The sequence below is a fragment of the Amblyomma americanum genome, chromosome 2 (assembly GCF_052857255.1).
Source record: "Amblyomma americanum isolate KBUSLIRL-KWMA chromosome 2, ASM5285725v1, whole genome shotgun sequence".
NCBI classification, from domain to species: domain Eukaryota; kingdom Metazoa; phylum Arthropoda; class Arachnida; order Ixodida; family Ixodidae; genus Amblyomma; species Amblyomma americanum.
The window spans coordinates 9,376,031-9,397,662 of record NC_135498.1 but is presented as its reverse complement, the minus strand read 5'-3'; the positions used below and the strand labels follow the sequence as shown (position 1 = coordinate 9,397,662).

Genomic DNA, 21,632 nt, shown 5'->3' with positions numbered 1-21,632 from the left:
GCAATGGAACTTTCAATGCAGCAGGTCGGGACTGTAGGCAGTAACAGCTTGAAACGGTATCGGTGCAGACGTGAGTTGACTGAGATCGAAACAACGACCATTTGCGAGTTCACCGACGGCTGCTGCTCCATCTGTTTTACAGCTTCGAGGAGAAAAAACTGAGTTTTGGTGATCTTGTTTGACCTTACTACCGTCAGGCGGCGTTTGACGTTGCGGTACATTACGCGAGAACTGTTACGCCGCACTTTGGCCAAGTATAGCGACCCCTACTGGAATATGCGGGGCTTTGGCGAATGAAGCTGATGTCCCTGCAGAGCAGGAAAAAAGAAATTGGCGGTGGTTTAGCTTTGGTTAAACCTGGAGTTACGCGATAGCTACAGCTGGCCGAGTGGAACTTGGTCACGTGACCAACACGTCACCAGCCACGTGATCAGTCATGGCGCCGCGCGCCGGCAGCTGCTCCGCACCACGTGACCAATCACGTGACAGCATGACGGCGCAGCCACCGCCACGGCGCCGCCACGCTGAAGGCTCGAAATACTACCGTTATGTAGCTATCGCTACAAAAAAAACTGGAACGGTGTGTGCAGCTTCAGATGCAAACAAACAACTTGTCGTGTGTATCATGTGCAGCACTGCGTGAAATGATCGAGTGGCAGATCCGCCATAAGACATGAGGTTTTCGACTGCTGCCTCTTATGCTAACTATGTTTTAAAGAGCGTATTGTTATGCTGTTAGGTTCAATATTTCCTATAGTTGATCCGCACCCCATTTCCCGCTCCTGAATGGAGCACCCCCTGATAAAAAGGTCTGTCTGGACCACATCGTCTTCCGTGTCGCACTCTCCGAAGCGCCAACCCCGTGTGCTTTGCGATGTCAGTGCACGTTACAGAGCTCCAGGTAGACGAAACTAATCCGGAGTCCTCTGCTACAGCTTCCCTCGAAGCCTATGTGGAGTTTCGGGACCTCAAATGCCATATGCCACCAGTGTATACTCCGGCGTCTTCTGTAAACTATTAACAAACAAAAAATGAAGCGTGAGCAATGTACAATCACTGCTGGGACGTCTTGAAGCGCAGGTTGATGGCCAACAGCAGTGGTCTGGAGAGAAAGACTTTGTTGAACCGATTACAATAACACGATAAGGTACAGCTCAAGTGTTGCTACAACTGAAATATTCACTATTTTAAAATTAGGTATGCTGAAATACTTTGTTCGTGACGGGTAAAAAAAGCTACAGGCATTGTTGAAATTTTCATCATTCCAAAATATTCGTAGAACTAAAAGTACATGAAGGGCACACATATGCTTCGCACTCCTTCTTTTGGATCTATTCTGAGCTTTTTCTCCATCAGCTAATGATCGTCGCTGGGAGAAAATCATCGCAACAGGCATTACCTGTCAGTCCCACCGCTCCTTCGTTTCTGAGATTGCCGCATCAGTTTGCGACTTGGCCAATCTAACCGCCGAAAATGCACCGAAATGTGGGAATTTAGGAATCTGATTTGATAGACTCAGTCTCACTCGTTTTCCTGGCAGCCGGAGCATGAAATGAAGAAACGCAGCAGACAAGCCAACCTCGATGATGGCATCATTCAGACGCAATACATCCTGCTTATTGTAATCTTTTCGCGAAAACCTATGCACAAGCCGGACTCATCAAAAAGCGCTCGAGGAGTTTTATATGCGCTGTTTACCTGTCTCAGTTCCAGCGGAATTTCTCTTTTCTCACCGCTAAGCGTGGCATCCTAATGTTCACTGCCTCAGGACGACCCACGCGACCTTTCCTTTCGGTGAAGACACCCAGGAACTTTTTGCCTTTTGTCGTGTGAAAGTAACAACACTCTGCGAAAAATAAAAAAGCGCATAGGAGTAAGAGCGTGTTCCTGAGGAACCTGCCACGGCAAACAACGTTGTTTGATGAGAGGACTGTGTACATAGAGCCTTTTGGCCAGTCAGACAAATAATGCTCTCGGCGTCAGGTGCTGTGAGTCCCGATTTTTAATTTTATATAAGCAGCTTGCTCTAGATGATTCGCTGAAAGGGAAGGCTGATGTTATTGGACGGTACTCAGTATATATGTCATTAGTTTTATCTCTCGTGCCGATGATGCGTAAAACGAAAACAAGCTAGGATCGAGGGCAACTACAACCATTAGGCGCATATTTGTTTGTGTTGAGCTGTTCCCATGTTCGCAGTTCAAAGAGTGCGTTATTTAGGAGTAAATAGAAGGAAAACCAGGACAGAGGTGGGCCCGCTGTTGTAAACGCATGAGCCTTTAAAGCTAATCTTGCTCCCGGGTGTGCTGCCGTGAACAATGAAATTTTGTCATCAAGCGGCCGCTAATAATCGGAACAAAATACGATGAAAACTAGATGCCAATAAATCCAAAGGGTTCGTGCCTGCCTAGTGCTCCACTGATGTCACTGCACCGCCCTCAGGCTATAGGGCGCCGACATGTTTGTGTAGCGTGGGCACATATCGTGGGCACATTCAAGGTGCATTAGGTATCACACTTCTTCCTCGGGGCGAATACTGATCACCGCTGGGCACTTTCGAGATATCAGCTCACAGCGTCTTTTTGTCTTAGTTTTTTAATCTGGTGCACTAGGTGTCAGAAAGCGCAGAATAAGCCGTGCCTTTTCTTATTAACCCCAGCTGCAGCTGTCTTCTCAAGAAACTGGAGCGGCGGTCGACAAGAATGAGTGCGCTGGCCAATAAACTTTGTTTTTGTTCTTTTTTCTCCTTGAGCTTTGCTTTTCTATCAGAAAATTAGCAGAGCCTTCAAGTTATTTCGCAACAGAACGGGTGCCCCGAGATTTATTTCAAACAAGAGGGTGAATAATAAAAAAAAAGGTGCGTTTATACATAACCAAGAACTACACAAGAAAAGTAGGCCTGAAGCTGTGGCACCGTCTACGTGCCACTAATTAACACTCGTTAGAGAATGGTAATCTTTGCGATATATTTTTTCGTCCTGCAAGGTTAAAGAATTGTATTTGTTTATTTATCTACCTTGCCCGGGTGCAGATACAGAACAAAAAACAAACCGCAATCCTTTGAATACATGGTTGCCTTTATATGGCAGGCTCAGACTTAATAATGTGTTGATAATTACCGAGCACTTAACGTCATCAGCATCACCAGCAACTGCGTCATGATCGGCACCTCAGCGGACACTCTATAGTGCTTGATAAAGTTGCATGCGCGTAGAAAACGTGCTTCATTTCAGGAAGGAATTTCGTTGGAATTGGTTTTCTCGTTTAAAGTATAATAGCAATAAACGCACACATCCGCTATTTTATTCACTGCTTGTTTTTTTTTTTTCTCCACCGTTTCTATACGACACGTTGTTATCGTCATTTACCCCAGTTTCTCTTTGTTTTTTATCGCGAAACAAATGCTTTGCGCTGCGCTTACCCTCCTGCCCTTCCTCCACGCCCCTCTCTGTTCCCTTCCTCCAGTCACGCTATAAAAACCCGCTTCATTCATTATATGTGAAATATAGACAGAAAGAAATAGGTGCGCAAAGACGGCTCAATGTCCACTTCATACAGTGCGTACATTGTAATGCCGGTTTGTCTTTTACGGGATTATTAAAATGCGTGCCAGTTCTGCAGACCAAGTACAGAGTTGAAGAGTAATCACTGTGCTCCAGCGCAATAGAATCTTCTAAGATTGTGCAGCAACAAAGGTGCTTTGAGCTGCCTTCAATGTAAGTTGTTTTTTTCTTAATCAGTTTCTGAACCGATCAGTGAAGAAAGTGAAAAGTTACTCCGAATTTTTTTTTTTTTGCTTCACTATGTCAACGTTCGTAATATTGATTTAAAAGTGTACTCTGGCGCGTATGCAGAGAAAAAAAAGACCTAGACCTGCGGCTGAATTTGTGACGCGTTGTAAGAAACTTGACGTTAGAGTCGATGTCTAATCTTTCCAGCCTGGCCACGCGCAATAGGTAGAGCATTTGCCTAGTGTCCTATACATTGTAGGGTGACTCAAAAGTTAGTGGTAAGAAAAATCTTTCTATCAAAAGAGCGATTGTGAATTCTTAAGTGAAATTTGTTTGAGTTTGCTTCATTTCTACCACACATGTACAGTCACAATATCTTGCGAAGTGCGAGGAACATTTTATATAAAAAATATTTTATTCTTTTTATTTCCTGAAGTTTATGGATATATGGGTTAACGGTGACAAACCGAACTTTTTCTCAGGACTGACGAAGATATACTACCTGCAGTCTTGCTGTTCTTCCCACGAACAATGCATAAACATCCTGGATTCCCTCAGGGGTGTTTTTTTTTCGGCTGTTCAAGACTCCTCTCGTCGAGTTGCAATGCCAGATCCACTAAAATACAAAAAAAACTCATTTTGTTTTTTTCTCGAACTGCATTATTTAAAAAAAAACAATATTAAGTAGTCAGCGCCAGTGCTTTCACGGGGCTGGGAACTCTCCGGGTAGTGGGGAAAAAAGCCAGGGCAGAGATTTTCACGGCCGCCGCACGATATCGAAGTGACAGCCATTCAATCAATATATAACTGCCCCCCTTCGGAAGAGCCAACTCTCTCCCGTCGTCAGGCGAACTGGACTAAGAGGACGAGGGTACACAAGGCTGGGAGAATTGGAGGAGAGAGAGAGAGTAGCACAGCGCAGTCTCACCCGCGACTGTTTCGCGCCGCGCATGTTTGGTGTCGCTGGGCTCGTCGTCGGCGCTCCCTCGGCGGGAGGTCGGCCGGAGTTCAAATTGGGCTCCGCGCGGCTCGTCGATCGCAGATGGCGCCTGGCCGACGGTCGCGACGGGCCCTGACAGCGACCGAGTGATCGACCACGCCGCATGGCCACGCCGCTTCGAATCGACCCCGTTTATTGGCGCGCCGCTGTCGACTCGACGCGCTCATCTGGCTAATTGCGCGCGCTGACTTAGCGCAGATCGCCTTCCGCTGGCGACGGTCCAGCTGAAGTCGTTTGCGTGAAATCGCTTCCGGCGGAAGAGGAGCACGCTGTCATTTCCTGCTTATACTTTTCTCGCCTTGACCTGGTCGGGGAACAACTCACTACGACACCGGTTCGTTTACATGCCGTTTACGGGGCGCCGCCTGCTACCAGGATGCAGACGACAGTGATGAAGACTGTGCTTCGTACCGGCGGCGGGGCGGCTTCGGTGAATGTGGTGTTACAGATTTTGCTCCTTACTTCGCTTGTGTCGTTCGGCGCCCAGAAAGGTAAGCTATATTGAAATTAGCCAGTCTTTATGAAAATTACCCGCATTCTAAAGCAGTGTCAGTTGCCTTCAATTGGCCAACTGGATTTAATATGTATGCAAACTATTCGATTATGTGGGGGCGTCCGTTTCATTTTGCTAAGCAGTAGCAGTGAGAAAGCTAAAAAAATGACGTGAATATCGCCAATTTGAAGGTTAAATAAAACGCGAGGAGGCGATACTATCAAATCTTTAAACGAAGTTCTCATGACGTTTTTGTGATAAACTGCTTGATAACCCGCGATTTGGTGATACATAAAAATAATAAAGAGTCCGTCCGGGACTATCTTTTCTAATTTGTTGTTTGTGATTGACAGCTGCCGCCTCTGACCTCAGGGTTGACAGGCAGCGAGCGTTATCGTTGGTCGCAATCGCGAAGAGGAAAAAAAGAATGTCACGAAAAAAGAATTGCCCAAGATGTTGTCCCCGCACTCGATTTTATTCTTTTTGAGCCTTTGCAATCAATTACTTGCATGTTTCACGGATGGCGACGGAGAAGCAATCCCAACCGAAGGCGCCTGACACTCACCGAGGTGTTCACGGGCTGCTGCCTTCTGAGCAGAGATCCCAAAACCTAAGAGAGAGAGAGAGAAAATGACAGCAAGGGAATCCTGTCCGATCTCGATCTTCATGTATTTTCATTTTTTTTTATTAAATCACAAGCTTCAGTTTGAGAAAAAAAAGTGCAGAAACAAAGTGGGCGTTCAAGGAAGGCGTCAGTTTATCCGCTCCGTCAGACCCTCCAAGGACCCCTCTCCCTGACCCGTCGCAGCATTGGAAACGCTCGCCCGTCCACTCTTCTACGAGTCCGCTTTATCGACTAACAAGGAAGCTTTCGAGCATCCCTTCCCCACTTCACATCCAAACTCCTCGGTGCCAGAAGAGCAGCCTGAACACTTGTCAGCTTGCCATGCTCCGACGGCAGAACAGAAACACGTATCTGGTCTTTGGGCTTGTGCGAAACCTGCGGTTGTTTTTGTTGCCGCAAAGTTCAACGAAGGCACATTTGAATCACTCTGACGAACTAGCGCAGCTTATAACTGAGAAGTTTTTTGTAGGTTGGTCAGGAACGGTCATGTGCCGTGAATTTCCATTGGTGAGTCCTTGTATACTTTGTAGGTAGCTAGTTCAGGTGTAGACGGCTTAGGGAAGATGATGATGGTGACAATGATAATATTAGCCACAATAATAAAAAGGAAAGACGCAGTGTCTGACTCACTCAGTAAGGACACTGGAATCGCGCCAGCGTACATAGATGCTTGCATGCATGGTATTTTCTCCAGGAGGTGTGTGTATATTAACTAGAGAGGCAGGGTGCAGCACCACTTTAAGAAGGAATGAATACGTGAGAAAAAGGACAGGTAAAGAGAAGATCGCGGCACAGGCCGTTTTATAGGTAACTTTTTCACAACGAGCCAAACAGAAAGTTCGCTCCTATTTTTTAACTTGCTTCATTTCAGTGAAAGCTGGGCAACTGAAGGGCAGACTGATGGACGAGCTGGTGCATGTTTTCGTTTGACAGATCACTATGACGAATTTTTTTAAATACGACAGAGAGGCGAACGCCACCAGCTGCTTATTATACCCAGTAGAGCGCATATTTATATACACATCAGAAATACTTCGCAAGACTCATCCCCACAAAGCCAGAAACACAACAAGCCATATGAGAACACGCACATCCATAGGCTGAAAAAACAAGACACTGACAGAGGATATGCGTGGATACAACTTTCGCTTTTAAAAAATTGTACAAAAGCAGCGTCGCACGTTAGGGGCAAACGCAATGTGAGAGCGTAAGAAGTAAAAACCAATAAACCAACAAAGCCGTCAAGAACAAAATTCAGCGGACAACAAGATAAAAGGCTTCTAGGAACAGCCCGAATTTAACAATTTACGAACAGGCCTTGAACAAGAAGGGGTCAAGAAAAGATTTCATTTGTACGGTGAGCTAAAGAAGCATCACTTGACCTCGTTAGCATTTTCTGTTGATTCTATCGCAGCTAATGCTGGTATATGCGGCAGTGGCCATTCTTTGCTTTGCATCCATAGATCGCTAAGAGTCCTCGTACCACTCTTGGTGCAGTGGTTACGGTTAAGTGATGCGCCACTGCCCAGGCAGGTGGCTGTTTCAAACATAGCCACCTACCACGGTGGTTCACCTACCACGGTGAGCAGGTTGTGATGACGTCACAAGGTTTGAAACGTGTCACTCGTCACGCATCACAAGGGTTCGCTTGCACAGACCTTTCTAAAACTAATACGTTAATAACTGTCATGTCTTACCTATTGCCACTGGTTTTCAGTCAGTGCACCACCTGATACACATTTATGGAGCACCCGCTGGTCGATTCAGTCTGATTTCGGGATTGGCTCTTGTTTTTACTTTGATCTCTTGAAGCAGGGTTTCGGCTACACCGAACTGTAAAAAAGCAGCGGATGCTTGCCAACTGAAATCTTTCAACCTTATTGTTAAAAGCGGCCTGAACAGCGTCAGTGCACGACTCAAATAGGGCAGTTTCTAGGCAAAGAGAAGCGATCGCCTTTTTCACAGTTTTGGTATGCGCGGAGCCAAAAGGAAGGCGGGCTTTTTTTTTTTTTTGTCCGGAGGAAAGAACACCAGCATGCTTGTCTTTCTAAAACCTTGATATGAATATCCAAAATTGCATGCTGATATTGTTTGGTAGCTCGTGGGTAAGGGCGAGACTTTTCCCACGTTTTCGGAAAACGGCATCAATGTGTGGTTAGTTTTTAGTGTTACTAAGAGGTCATATGCATATAGAAAAGTTCGCAGAACTGGCCCATTGTCAAAAATAGTTGTTTAGTTAAGGTCAACACATGATAAAAATATATTACAAAACGCTGGGGCGACACGGCAGCGATTAAAAATCATTTGTTTTTGAATGTAACGGCCAGTTTCACAGGAAGCAACAATAAAGTTGAGATAAAACAAAAGCACCTTCAAAAAGTTATCTACATTGAGGACGGCCGAGTTCTAAAAGGCAACAACCCTCTTGGTTTCAGTTCACATACGTACATGTTTAAACAGGTCTGCATGTGGCACAGAATAGAATAAGACCTCAACAACGTTGCTGACTCCAAAGTTGTCGTCTCGGCGCTCTTTCAATCGAGAAAGGCCAGACTTACTGGCACGTTTACAAGCGCAAACTAGATTTATAGGCCATTATTCCTTGCGAACACACGCCTGTGATTAGGCTAAGTCAAAACAATTCTAAGCCACAAATGCACACGCAAGCGGCGCATTAATATGCTGGTCTTGTGAGAGAGGCACATTCCTACATCTCGCCGCCCTTGGAAAGCAATTACACACGGCTCGCCCGGAGAGACGCCGTACGCAGCGCATTCGCGCGTCTGCATGGCGCACACGCTGCACAGATGCGTTTCTCTGCGTGAGCACATCCTTGGTATTGTGTAAGCAAGCGTCCAGAAAGGGGGGGAGTGCTCGCAAATCCTCGGCGCGAATTCCGCGTGCTCGCTTTGCTCACAGCAGACCCCCAGCCAACTCGTAAGATAGTAAGCACGCCGCGTGAATTTCTCCACGCTCAGCGCCGGTAGGCAGAAGGCAGCGCCTCCTTCGTGGGTCTGCTTCGCCCGTTCCTCGCTCATCAGCGGCTTTAATGCTCCCTTCCTGATGAGCAAGGCTGCACTGGCTTCGTGATGCCGTGTCCTCGAATGTCAGAAACTGCCTCCATCTCGCGCCTAAAGAGTTTCCGCGAACTTTACCCGAGCATCGGAGAGCCGGTATGAAGTCTGTTGGCTGTGTATCCAGATGCAGCCTCTCAATGGGGGAAAGCACCGGCGCTCAGGTGCTATTAGCTAAATTTAGCCTAGAACTTTATCCGGCTGGAATATCCTTGCACGAAGCTGTTGCAAGAAGGCGCAGGTTACGAGTGCACTGACTGCTTAACGAGCGCATCTGGCAAGCACTTGTTACCACTTGACATTCGAGTAAAACCCTTTATTTTATTTTTACTTGTTCGGCTAGGAAATGGGTCTGATATTGTGCGCAAGAGGCTTGGCAGCATGTTCACTCCAAGAAGTAATGTTCCCACGACGAATGAACCCCCGGTTCACCTTCGTGGAATAACTTTTTTATATCTATATAGATGTGATGTGAGCAGATGTAGGAATCCTTGGATCGAGCCGGCAAGTCTGTCAATCGTAATACAATGAGAATATGAATATGCGTGCAAGAAACGCTAGCACAGCTCTGAAAGCATTAAAGCGGGCTCTATCGAGTCCAGTTTATACAAGACTAATTTCACCGCGCTTTATTTCAGTCCGGAAAAACTGTGTGTTTCAAACAAGATTAACATAGTGTGGTGTTACGGGCCCCAGAACTCGTGAATAAAGTTTTCCTCTGCTGGACGATTAACCAAAACGTTTCCTTGCTAAAAAATTATATGCAATGGGAGATGGACATTTGTAACCGCGAATTTTTCAACTAAGCACAACTATAGAACTAAAATAATGTTGTATAATAAATCATATAATTTTATTATTCACAACAACGTTTTCGTCACGCCCACACACTCAATCTTAAGGCACTTAAACAAGAAGTGTGTGGACAAGAAATGGCGCCATTCTTCAAATAATCATTGGAAAACTGAGATTTCAACTGAAGGCGTCCTGCGCCTTTCCGCTGTTTGAATAAAATAATGCTAATAGCTTATGGTCAAAGCGCTAAAGCAGCCGAAAATTTTGGAGAGAAAAAAGAATTCTTTCTCTCGCTCCAAAAGTTTTCACTCCTAACGGTTAGCCAATTTTTGACCACGGGATAAAAAACGATAACAGCCCATTGTCGACGAAGTTCAGCTAAAAGGCTCTCTAGCCGCAATAAATGTAGAACAACAAAATTACGTTACATCCCTTTGGTGCAAGAGAAGTAAAAAATGGACGCATAAAGGAGCACAACGTTCGTTTCTAAACATGTCCAACATTCTCGGCCAAAAATTTTGAATACCGAAAAATTATAAAGCACTGTTATGAGAATATTTAAGCTAATGGTCTATTTTCTGATATAGAGCAAAATAATTATTATAAACTTTTTCCATTGCGCCACATGAAGCAGTTAAGACTGCCACTAAACACCTATGAAGAACGCTTTTGACGATAACAAAAAGGTTAATAGCAAAAAAAAAAATGCAAGCCTGTCGAATGGGGATCTGCGGATATACTGAGTGTTTAAAAAAAGCTTACAATATGTGAAAAAATTGCGTTCATAAACTTTTTCTCGTTCAAAAATAGTTTTGTCCAGAATTTTTGGATATGTCTTCACCAGAAACACGAAATATTTTATTTTATTTATTCATTCATATAACTACGTTGCGCCCCGAGGACATTTTTGTAAGTGGGTATATTACAGAAAGAGCAACGAATAAATCAAGCAAACTAAAGAATTCGTTAGGGAAACGCCACAGTTACTTTTAAGCCGCTTTTTGCCGTTTTGTTGGTATTGTGTAACAGCAGTATGTTTTACAATGAGCATTCAAGATTTCAGTTTATTTTTATTCCTCTATCAAACTCGATGTGGCATTAAACAAATGCATAAAAAAGAAAAGTTCCCTAAAAATATTTGTATACATTCTCGTCACCCATCCTTCACTCATCCGGGGCTATTTGGGGAGTAAGTGATGAAAGCATGCTAATAACAAGTCTGTTTCTTTTCCACATTGTTTTATATTTCATTAACCGCTGTAACATTTTTCGTTGTATCTAGGCGATGCTAGTAACCAATAAAACGCGTTTTTCAAAAACAAAATACCTTGTTTATATTTGCCAAGAAAAAAAATATCTCGGTTGCTTCAGAAGCGCGTCTTCAATGGTTTGGCACAGTTAATCTTCTAAGCTTCATCATCAGTAGAGAGAAGGTAAGTAGACGATTTTCTTTATAACACGAAGAGAACAAGGGATGTGGGAGCCACAGGGTGCTTGCCACCGTTTCGACAAGAGGATTTGAGTTTGTCTGGAGACTTATCTTTGCCCAGACGAAGGCAAGCCATCTTGTCGAAACGTTCGAAAAAATCCTCAGGCTCCCCTATCTCTCATTTACTTTCTGTTGTTAAACTTCATCCTCGTTATACTGAACCCTTTAGAAGTGTATGCACTCTCTGTAAAGTGCACGAAAATAATTAAAACAAGGATCCTGAGCTTTCACGTTGCGCTAGTAATGAATACTTCTCGCACAGTAAATCCGCAGAGCCTATATGTTTGGTTAATTTATGACAAAATAGTACGAATAACACACACTTGGGTCCTATTGCTTTGCAGTTTCTCCAAACTTCACAAAGAGTTGACGGCCTCGTTGCTGTGTCGATGTATGATGCATATCGAGTGTGATGTTAAAGCCGTTACTACTAATTTATTACCAACTCTTGTTTTATTTTTATCCCTTCCTATACAATGCTTTCTTGTGTGTCTTCTATTAAGCTGGGCGATAAGAATCACCATCTGAGTGCACTACAAGACAGTCTCCAACCAGTGATGTTGATACAGGTCAGTTTCGTTTGGAGAGACATTATGTACGTCATCAATAGCAAAAAAAGACGATTAATGATCAAATATAAATAATCAATCTTCTTATCTTTCTCTTTAGGGTATATTGTTTGGAATAAAGATCCATCCGTCCCTCCGTCCACCCACCCACCCGCATGCATGCGGATCGCTCTTCAGCTCATCAGAACCTCTTTCTTGCCGGCATCACGAAGTATTTTGACCTATCATAGATTCAGCAGTACTTTCTTTTTTCTTCTTCTCGGTAACAATGTGTCGAGAGAGCCTATACTCAAACCACGCCATCGACTTGATTCTCTTCGTGCCGTTTTAGCCTTTTCTGACCACTTTCTCTTTTGCAATGATGTTGGAGGCGAAAAACAAAACAGAACATTAGAGATGTGTTCGGGGGGGGGGGGGGGGGGAGGGGGGGGGGAAGCGGGCGATGATATGACACAAACGCAAAGCGCCGAGCACTTCCGGTGCGGTTAGAGCGCGGCCGCGCACAAATCGCTCTGAACCCGCGTGCACGACCGAGTCTCTCCGTTCGATGTGTTGAGTTGCAGTGCGATGAATAAGTCAGTGGAACCCGACCGTAATCTTCGTGGGCGCACTTTAAGGGCCACGAGTCGATGCTGCGTTGAGAGGACATCTACGCGGCAGTGCAGGTGTTCGCGTGACGAGGCAGCATTGACTGGACAGCCGCGATGACCTGCCCAGGACTGCGCGCGTGCGTGTGTGTATGTGTGCGGGCTCTGCCTATTGCTTGCTGTCTCCTCCTTTCACCTGCAGCCAACTTTGTTTCGTGTTCCTAGTTATGTCTTTCCGTTACCCTGCCTCGTGTTGTGGATGCTGTCCGAATGATCTGCGCTACGATCGTCGTCAGGGAATCAAGGAATGCCACGCGGAACATTTTTATTTCGAAGAGTTTTCCTTTGCGCCTTCGAGTTTCCTCGTAATTGTTTCACACATCACAACAGATGCATAAATGCCCCGCAACCCCCCCCCCCAAAAAAAAATATATATATATATAAAGTAGGTTCAGTGCCCTTGGAATTATAGTAAATATTCTGAGTCCAAACGCACAGGTGCTCACATGTGGTTTTGGATTCCGCTTTCTCGTTTCATAAAGATGCCCACAAGAATATTCGCAGCACCTAAGTCTTTTTTGCTTACTTGTACGTCTTCCGGTCTTGCAGGAGTTGTTTTCCTTCTTTTCTAAGTCACCGGCGTCACTGTGCCGACACTACGCCACCTCAAGCGAGCGTCACTCATAGCTCCGGCGTAGAGGTTATTCGAAAACAAAAGACTTCCAGTAAGGCTTCGTTTTATCTCCGCGTGCTTACTTGCGTTTGTTTGGAAGTATGCAAGGGGCGACGCGAAACTCCGGCCACCGTCGAAACAAAAACGCCAGGTGCCTGAGTGCGGGAAAAGTTTGGCGCGCCCTGTGAGTTGCCGCTCTCGCTCGGCTCCGGGGTGCGTGGCGTGCGACTGGAAGCACGCCAGAGCCAGTCGCGCGCATCGAACTTCTTCCATCAATGCTCGGCGCGACTCGTTGTTCTCTGCGTATGCGGGCGTCACGCTCTGCGTTCGGAGTTCGCAGCTAGGCAGGCGGTCACAGAACTGAGGATAGAGTGAACGTCTGCAGAATGCCGCTTGTTCTGCGACCAGTGGAAGAAGCTATATAGGGCGGCTCGAGTGGTAGGCGGAGCACATAACTGATGCGCGCCGCGACGCCGAACGGGATAAGCACGGTAAGCCAACGCTAAGTTGGCAGTTCGGCACCGCCGCTCAATCCTGTTATTTTCTGACCGTAATTAAACGACCCCTTCTAGCTGTGTGTGACTGGCGAAGAATCGAGCATGTTTTTAAAAGATAACATTTTCAAATAGCGAGAATAAAATCATCTATATCAAAAATTAAAAAATTGCGCTTCTGGAGATAAGTGAGTAATAAATCAGGAGAGAGGGCTTCGAGTATGGGAAATCAAAACGCTCGACAAAGAAAGTTTCGTGGACTTTCTGTACTCTTGCTGTCCTTAAAATTTATTTCGAGTCGATATACGCGAGCTCTGCTTCTTGTTGCTGTTTGCCTCTTCTTCCAGCCCCGCCAGCTTGCAACACGCGTCCATTGTCATCTCCGTCGTCGTCCACGGGTTCGCACACCGTCTAGCAAAATCCGCCGCGCTACAGCCTACAGTGAATAGGCGAGTTCTTGTGCCGATTTTTCGTTTTGTTTCGCCACAAAACACATGGTACTGACCCGCATGTAGCAATACGAAGGGCTAAATTGAGCTTTGTTATGAACGCGCAAACACATGCTGCGTGGATTTATGAATAGGTGGTGCTGGGGAATTCGGGCTGCTTGTTAACCTGCTCTGTAGCTGGCACAAGGAGCTGGGAACCTAGACTAAAAACTCAAATCCTTTTACGGAAACACTTCTTTGTATTGTCGTCTGAATAAACCGACCGACCGATCAGTCAGTCAGTCAGTCAGTCAGTCAGTCAGTCAGTCAGTCAGTCAGTCAGTCAGTCAGTCAGTCAGTCAGTCAGTCAGTCAGTCAGTCAGTCAGTCAGTCAGTCAGTCAGTCAGTCAGTCAGTCAGTCAGTCAGTCAGTCAGTCGGTCAGTCAGTCAGTCAGTCGGTTAGTCAGTCGGTTAGTCAGTCGGTGGTGGTGGTGGTGAAAACATTTATTACGGATGAATAGGAGGTAAGTTTTGATCAGCCCGTAAGGGAACGATCCGTACAAGCACTAGGTGGAGGTCCCTAGTATGGGACCCTAGTGGCGGTTGCCGCCGCCCGGGCGCGCCCGACTAAGGCTTGTTGGGGCCTGTAAGTCGTGGCAGCCGAGCAGGGTCGCCTCCCAATCCTCCAGGGTTGGGTTGAGTCAGTCGGTCGGTCGGTCGGTCGGTCGGTCGGTCGGTCGGTCGGTCGGTCGGTCGGTCGTTCGGTCGGTCGGTCGCTCGGTCGGTCGGTCGGTCGGTCGGTTGGTCGGTCGGTCAAGCAGTCATTCAGTGAGTCAGTGAATCAGTCAGTCAGTCAGTCAAATCAATTTCGCTGGTAACAGGCAGACGACGCCAGGAGAAAAAGCTCTGACGAGCTTGACCTCTTCGCTGAGTTAACCTTGTCTCGTGCCTCCGTCCCATCGCACTGGCTGCGACATAGCGCTGCAACCACTGATCTCAGTTCTTTCTATGGATAAAAAGGATGTAGTATGCCTCCTGTGCGAGCATAAAGACATAAATCAGAGCAGCAGGATGTCCCATAGCATCTCCCTGTGAAGGAATCGTCTATGTCTTCTCGGCCCCCTTTTGCGCGGACCGAATATTTGACAACTCCCCTCAGCTAAAATTGAAAATTTGTTTCGAGTAACACTAACTGTCTCACTTCTCCGCGTACACCTCAACTGCGCCGTGGGGGAAGGGATTCTGAATGAGGGAGTGAAAGAAGAATGGGGCAAAGAAGTGCCGTAGAGAAGGGCTGTCGGGATTAATTTCAACCTGCACACATACGCTCTTCTATTTACCGTCCATCAAAATGCGGCCACTAACCTTTCCCTTCCTTTTGAGTTTTATATTCATTTTTATTTCTGAATAAACACTACTACTACTACTACCTTGTGCTTAGAAACCAAACGCCATAACCACTGAGCTCCTGCAAATGTGCAAATGTGCACCTGTTACTAAACTAAGAACGAGGAAGAGGTTACGAGGAAGGTAGAGCAGTGATTACTGTCTCTGAGCGAGCACATGATGTGGAAGATGCGGAGAGATAAGTGAAAGTAAGGAGGAAAGATATCTTTTGCGTTGACGGGGTTATTTCTGGCCGCGTCATTGATCCTCCTGGGTGAGCGCACAGCGTGCCCAACTAACCGATTTTTTACAGCCTCTGCGCACACTACGGGCATTTACGGGTCGATTAGAGAGTATACGGAGAAAAAACCGCGCATCTCTGAGGCAACAAGATGAATAGTATTATCGCACAAGGACAGCGTACACAGAGACCGAATGTAGTGTAAAATTTGTTGACATACTGGTTGTGCTAGACAGTAAGTGTTTGGTCGAGATCTGGTTTAATGACGGCAGAAACAACAGCAGTAATAGTAAAGCGGTGGGCGTGGGTGATAGTATACATATCTGCACGATTACGGCATATAGCTGGCTGATTTGCACAGCAGGAGGAAAGGCCTCCGAACCTCCAGAATATGCGCAAATTTCTCATTTGCGCGTGGTTCTGTTCTCTCCGGGCAGCTCGTTATGAGTACGCATGACAGGTCTGTGATCTCATCAGATATCAGCGCTACTTCCGTTGCTGTCAATATATTTCCCTCATTTTACTATTCCATTTTTTGCACAATCATTGCAGAACCTCAAAAATAATTTTGTTCCGGACAAATGCAAATCAAGCGACGCTGGTCGATGCGTGTCGAGTACTCCGCACAGTACTCCATGCCCGCTTCGAGTTTAGCAGTAGCACCCAGAACAGTGGCAGAGAGGAACGCCACGGACCTGGCCTGCTGCTCAGAACGGTCCAAGGTATTTTCTTTATTTTTCTACTTTTCTCCGGTTTTTCTTACGAAATCAACGAAGGTGCAAGAAGCAGCGCGTGATCGCAAATCTCGAGCGGCTGCGCGCAGGGGTCCTTGCATAATTGAGCAGGGCCTACGGCTCCTCTAATTACCGCACCCGTACGCTTCCCTCCGCCCCGCTCTTAATCTTTCTCCCTCTCCGCTTTCCCACGCAAAGTGCCGCGTGAAGAGCCCGCAAGACTGCGCTGCCGCTGGCGGTGGCAAGGGGGTAAAACGAGGGGTGAGAGGGAATTGGGGAAGCTAGGAAGCAAAAAAAGAAAATCTCCAACCTGAAAAAAAAAGACAGAGAAGAAGAATGTGCTCCTTGCAAGGCTAATTTGAACGAGAGTAGACCCGCTGTTAATGCCACCACGTTAAAACGGCGCTCATGTATGGTCGTCACGCCACAGATCACAAGGATTCTGTTACTACACGCAGAGCACCGGCGGCGGAAAAGAAACAGTAACAACTGGAATAACCAGCTCCAGATGTTTCGTGATAGAATTTTTTTATTGCGGGCGTTGCCGTATACCGCTGTGTAATGCTATTCACGAGCGGAACTTTTCCACGCGTTGAAAGCATGCCCAGCATTCCTCTGATATTATTTTTCAGTATGAATGCTGCCGTGCCCACGCTATAGGAGGTAGCGACGACCTGACGAGATACCGAAAGAGCATTACACAAACGTTGTCCAGGGTATAGTGGGCCCTGACAGAATCTGTTGAACAAAACATCCGCACATCCGACCTGGACGTGGGTTGCTGTGGCAGGCTTGCGGAAGCGTGATACAAGTTGCGATCTACCAGAACACGTAGTTGTTTTAATACGCCAACACTAAGAACCTAACTCGACGATTTCGCCACTTTCTGTCGGGTGAAGCTGGCTGCTCGAGAAGAGAAACCTGGGGTCTCACAAGCCCCACTGGTGACCATCGCGGGGCAGCGGCGCATCGCGGAATCGCCGCACCACTGCGCCAGGAGTGGTATGAGGACTTCAAGGGATCTATAGATATAGAGTGGAGAGCGACCAATTCCGCATATATGGACATTAGCCCATTAACGATATCGCGTCATACCATTAAGCCGGAGCTTAAATGTCCTCTCCAGTTTTATTGCGCTAGCACTAAGGCCCCTTCTAACCGATTTCGGCGATCTTTGCGAATGCCTGCTTGAAATGAAAATCATAGTTCTGGCGCTCCTAATTTGCATTTGGCTTAACCATGCTTAATTGTCCGTCTTTTTTTTTCAATCCTGCAGACATAAGAAAATCGAGGGCTTTAACGAGTGGTACGCTTTGAGGGAATTTCTCTAGACCATCGACGACTGCTCTTAAATCTATCGTCAAAAGTAACACAATACGGTTAGAGCACGTGTGCAGGCTTCTGTGGGGCAGCATTATACTAACGCCCATCCTGAATTCGCGCACCACGACAGATTGAATGAAAAGCAGCGTCGCGTATTAAAACGCAACGTAATATAAATCCGATATTGTTCTTCTTCCTCGTCCAACAGCTGCTTGTTGTTATTCGTATGTCAACGTCATGTTTTACATGCTCAACTCGTTCAAGTAACGTTCCTTCGTCACGGATGCTTGTCGCAAAGCTCAGCCGACGGTGCCCGGTTTGATCCTTGCTCGTCCACTGCCCATGGCCCGCGCCTGTTGACTTGGAATTCGGATGTTTCTTGAGGTCCACCCCATAAGCGTGCTTACATAGCAATTTCCCTACGCGAACGCTCATTCAGAAATGTCCTGGTGACAGAGGGGCCAACTCACGTCTTTTTTTTGGAGACGTGGCTGCCACTGGCGCAAATTCGGTTCTGCTCCACTTCGTAAAGCACCCCCTGTGTTATGCGTTTTTTCTTAAGAACAACAAAGTGCAGTACAACGAAGTGCAGCCTGTGTTTTAATATATCAAATCAGAAATGGTGAGTGCAGCTTCAACAACGTCGCTTCTGGAACACTACTATGAGTAGTGTGGGCTGCTATGGGCGGCTGAACGTGCTCCTGTATTCGCCCGCTTCTGTTCTTCCATCTAGACAGCGCGCATGATCTCCCTGGCTGATTTCGTGGCTTGAAGAGCTTCCGCCGTAAGCCGCTTTTCTTATCTGGACAGTGCGCTTTTTTCTTTTGTTGTGCTGCTTTACGTGCCACCACTTTCAGCCACTTCTGCTGTTAGGGTCGGGCAGGGCGCTCAGCGCTCCGTGGTGCTCTCGCTGTTTAAATAGCCACGGCGCTCTCCGATTCTTCATCGGCCTTAGCGGCACGTTCGGCCCCCTTCCCACTTCTCGTGTGCATGTTCCTAAAACCGCCGCTGGCGACGTAGGCGACGCTTTCTACACCTCGACTCAAGTGGCCACGGCTCCAACATAGAAACGAGTATTCGGAAGTGCAGAACGAACGGATAATGATAAGGAAACGATAGATTTCAACGCGCAGCTCGCGAGGCTGCGAGTGCGACACATTGCGCCAGCATCTGCGGCACTGGCCGAGTCATTCTGCTTCCGGCCACGGTCGTGAAAGGACGCAGGATGGCTGGCTGTTCGCGAGCTGTGATAACGGCCTCTACTGGCCGCGGAACATCGTGTTTGGACCGTTTGTAAGACTACAGGATTGTTCTGCCGCCCTTGCCTACCGGAGCAGGACTGAAAACAATGGTTGTTCTTCACTGCGACTCCTCTGGAAGCCCTTACAGGATTGAAGATTTCCGCCAGCCGATGAAAGAAGTCGGCTTCATCGAATAGGTGGGTGGTATCGGAGCATACCAGATGTCGCACGTCTGGGTAGTAAACTTCCGCAGCGAAGAGGCCAAGAAAAACCAGCTCAACGTCGGACATATCACTGTTAAAGGGAATACTTGCGTAGTTTTTGACCCTGAAAAGCACGAAGTGTGGCTGAAGCGCCTTCAACGCCTTGGTGCGCATTGGTGCGCCTTCAACGTGAGCAACGAAACTCTGAGGCGGGCGTTCGCTGAGTACGGCAAAGTGAAAAAAGTCTCGAGCGATAGATGGAAGACCGGCGATTTTGAAAACGCTGACTCGACTGCTCGAGTTGTGCGGCTGGCTCTAAGAGAAGATGCAAGCCTCGAGCGCCTGCCCCATCAAATGCGTATCGGGAACGGGACAGTATCGTGCTTGGGCGTGCGCCGATGTGTCTCCGCTGCCGCAACACAGGCCACATTAGGCGTGGCTGCAAGGTGCCCAAGTGTAGCCAGTGCCACGCGTACGGGCACGAAGAGGCTGAATGCACGAAGTCGTACGCCCGCGCGGCTGGACGAGGAACCCTCGGCGAACACAGTGAGCTGCATATGGACGAGGGTGAAGCTGAGCAGGCCACCTCCAACCCAGTGATCGAGATCCTAACGGCCGCATTGAATCGCGACGACATGGCAGATGACATGCCACCGACTGCTGAATCAACGCTCAGCCCGTCCGAGTCGGCACTCATGAACACGTTTACCGAGCCACCGCAGGATATCCCACGTCCCGCTGAAAAAGGCAACGGGAAACCCATAGAGGTCGGCCCTGCTGCTGCTGAACGGCACCACGACGGCGTCGCTACAATGAGCCCGGAGCAAAGACAACGTCCGGTACAAAGCCAACGAGACGCCGGCGAGGTGAAAAAGCAGCGTGTCAGCAGCGGGCAACAATCGTCGTCGCTTCCTTGCGACAACTCAAAAGTCCTAATAACGGCGGGACGGCACTACACGGCGCGGCGTTGTGCGTACAAAGGTAAGCGCCGTATACTGGTGGCCTGGTCTTGCTAAGCAATGGCGGCTTTTGAAAGACACCTCCTCGTAGCCACGATCGATGGCAGAGGTCTTTCATCCAGGAGGAGGAAAAATCAGTGGTTACGACTCGTGACTGAGCAAGAATTGGATATTGAGAGGTACAAGAGACCAAAATCGAGAGTCAAGACCAGACCGACAGTAATTTTAGTCTGTTCAGCAGCCGGCACTACGTTGGCGTGTCTCATGCGGTGGTATACTACATCGGTAGTCTGCATGCTTTCGATCCGCCAGTCTCTGGGAGCGATTATGGAAAGAGTTCAGACTTGCATTTTCGGTCGTTGGATTCTCTGTTACATGACATTTGCTGGTCTGGAATGGCGCGTCATCTGTATATACGCGCACATTAAGAAGGAAGATAGGCGTAAAAGGAGACAGTTGGAAACTATTGTGATACAGACCGTCTGGTCGTCTTACTTGGCGATTTGAACTGCGTAAGCATGGCACGCGACAAGACAAGTTCGACTCCCTATAGAGATGCGAATACTGCCTGTTTGAGTGACGTAACTGATCGCTGTCATCTCGGCGATTGTCTCGGGTGCGGTTCTGGAGGTCGTTTTACCCATTTCCAGGGAACGAGTCACGCGCATATAGATCGGGCGTATGTACGTATCTGCCGAATTGATATCATTCTGTGGCGAATACTTTGTACAACGAGCGCCGTTTAAAGACCATTGTCTTGTTGTCTTCCATGTAGGGAAAAGAAAAGGAACGAAAAGCAGATTCGTGTAGGAAAACTGGAAAATTAATGAAAAGCTGCTGAAAGATATCATTACGGAACGTGAAGGGGCGTCGGCGATACGCGAACTGCAAATCAAGGACAATGAACTTCTTGGAATGAAGTGCGAAAGATTTAAGCAGACAATGAAAATGACAGCTATTGAACGATCAGGCGATATAAAGCAAAAACAAAGAGTAAAGAAAAATATGCTTAGAGATGACTTGAGGTTTTTGACAGCGCACGAGGGCAAGCAGCCAGGAGCATGCACCGAAGAAATTCGTTCCGTTCAGCGGAAACTAGAGGCAATAGATACGGAGCGGTCATGAGGGCGAGGGCACAGGGCCTGATAGCGGGCGAAATGCCCACGAAACGTGCTCTCGGCTTGGAAAAGGGGCACGCCCACAAGAATGACATACTGAATATAGAGCGGAACGGTGCAATTTACTCGGATAAAGCAAATATAAAAAGCGCCTTTTATGAATACTATAGCGGGCTTTCTGGATACACCAAATTAAGTACCGCATACTTTAAAACCTATTTCCTGTCTAATTCCTACGCTTAGTGATGAAACGAAAGAACTGTTAGAAATGCCTATTTCAACCGAAGAAGTGCGGAAAGCCATAACAGACCTCAACCCTGGACCAGATGGGCTAGGAGCATCGCTCTGTAAGGCATTCGAGAATGATTTTTCGCAAGTTTTGGCTACGCTGTTTTATGAGGCTTATGACAAGGATATGCTTCCCCCGTCATTTCTAACAGCCCGCACAATTTTAATACCGAAAAGCTAC

The 21,632-nt window shown here is 47.1% G+C and overlaps 1 protein-coding gene across 1 annotated transcript in view; it reads left to right on the top strand.

Annotated features, from left to right (window-relative positions):
- The first annotated feature begins 4,769 nt into the window (after window positions 1-4,769).
- Window positions 4,770-21,632, top strand: part of LOC144120522 (uncharacterized) — a 54,173-nt gene continuing 37,310 nt past the window's right edge. The window contains exon 1 of the mRNA XM_077652992.1: window positions 4,770-5,222. Coding sequence (XP_077509118.1) covers window positions 5,108-5,222 — 115 coding nt within the window. The 5' untranslated portion in view covers window positions 4,770-5,107. The remainder of the gene's footprint in view (window positions 5,223-21,632) is intronic.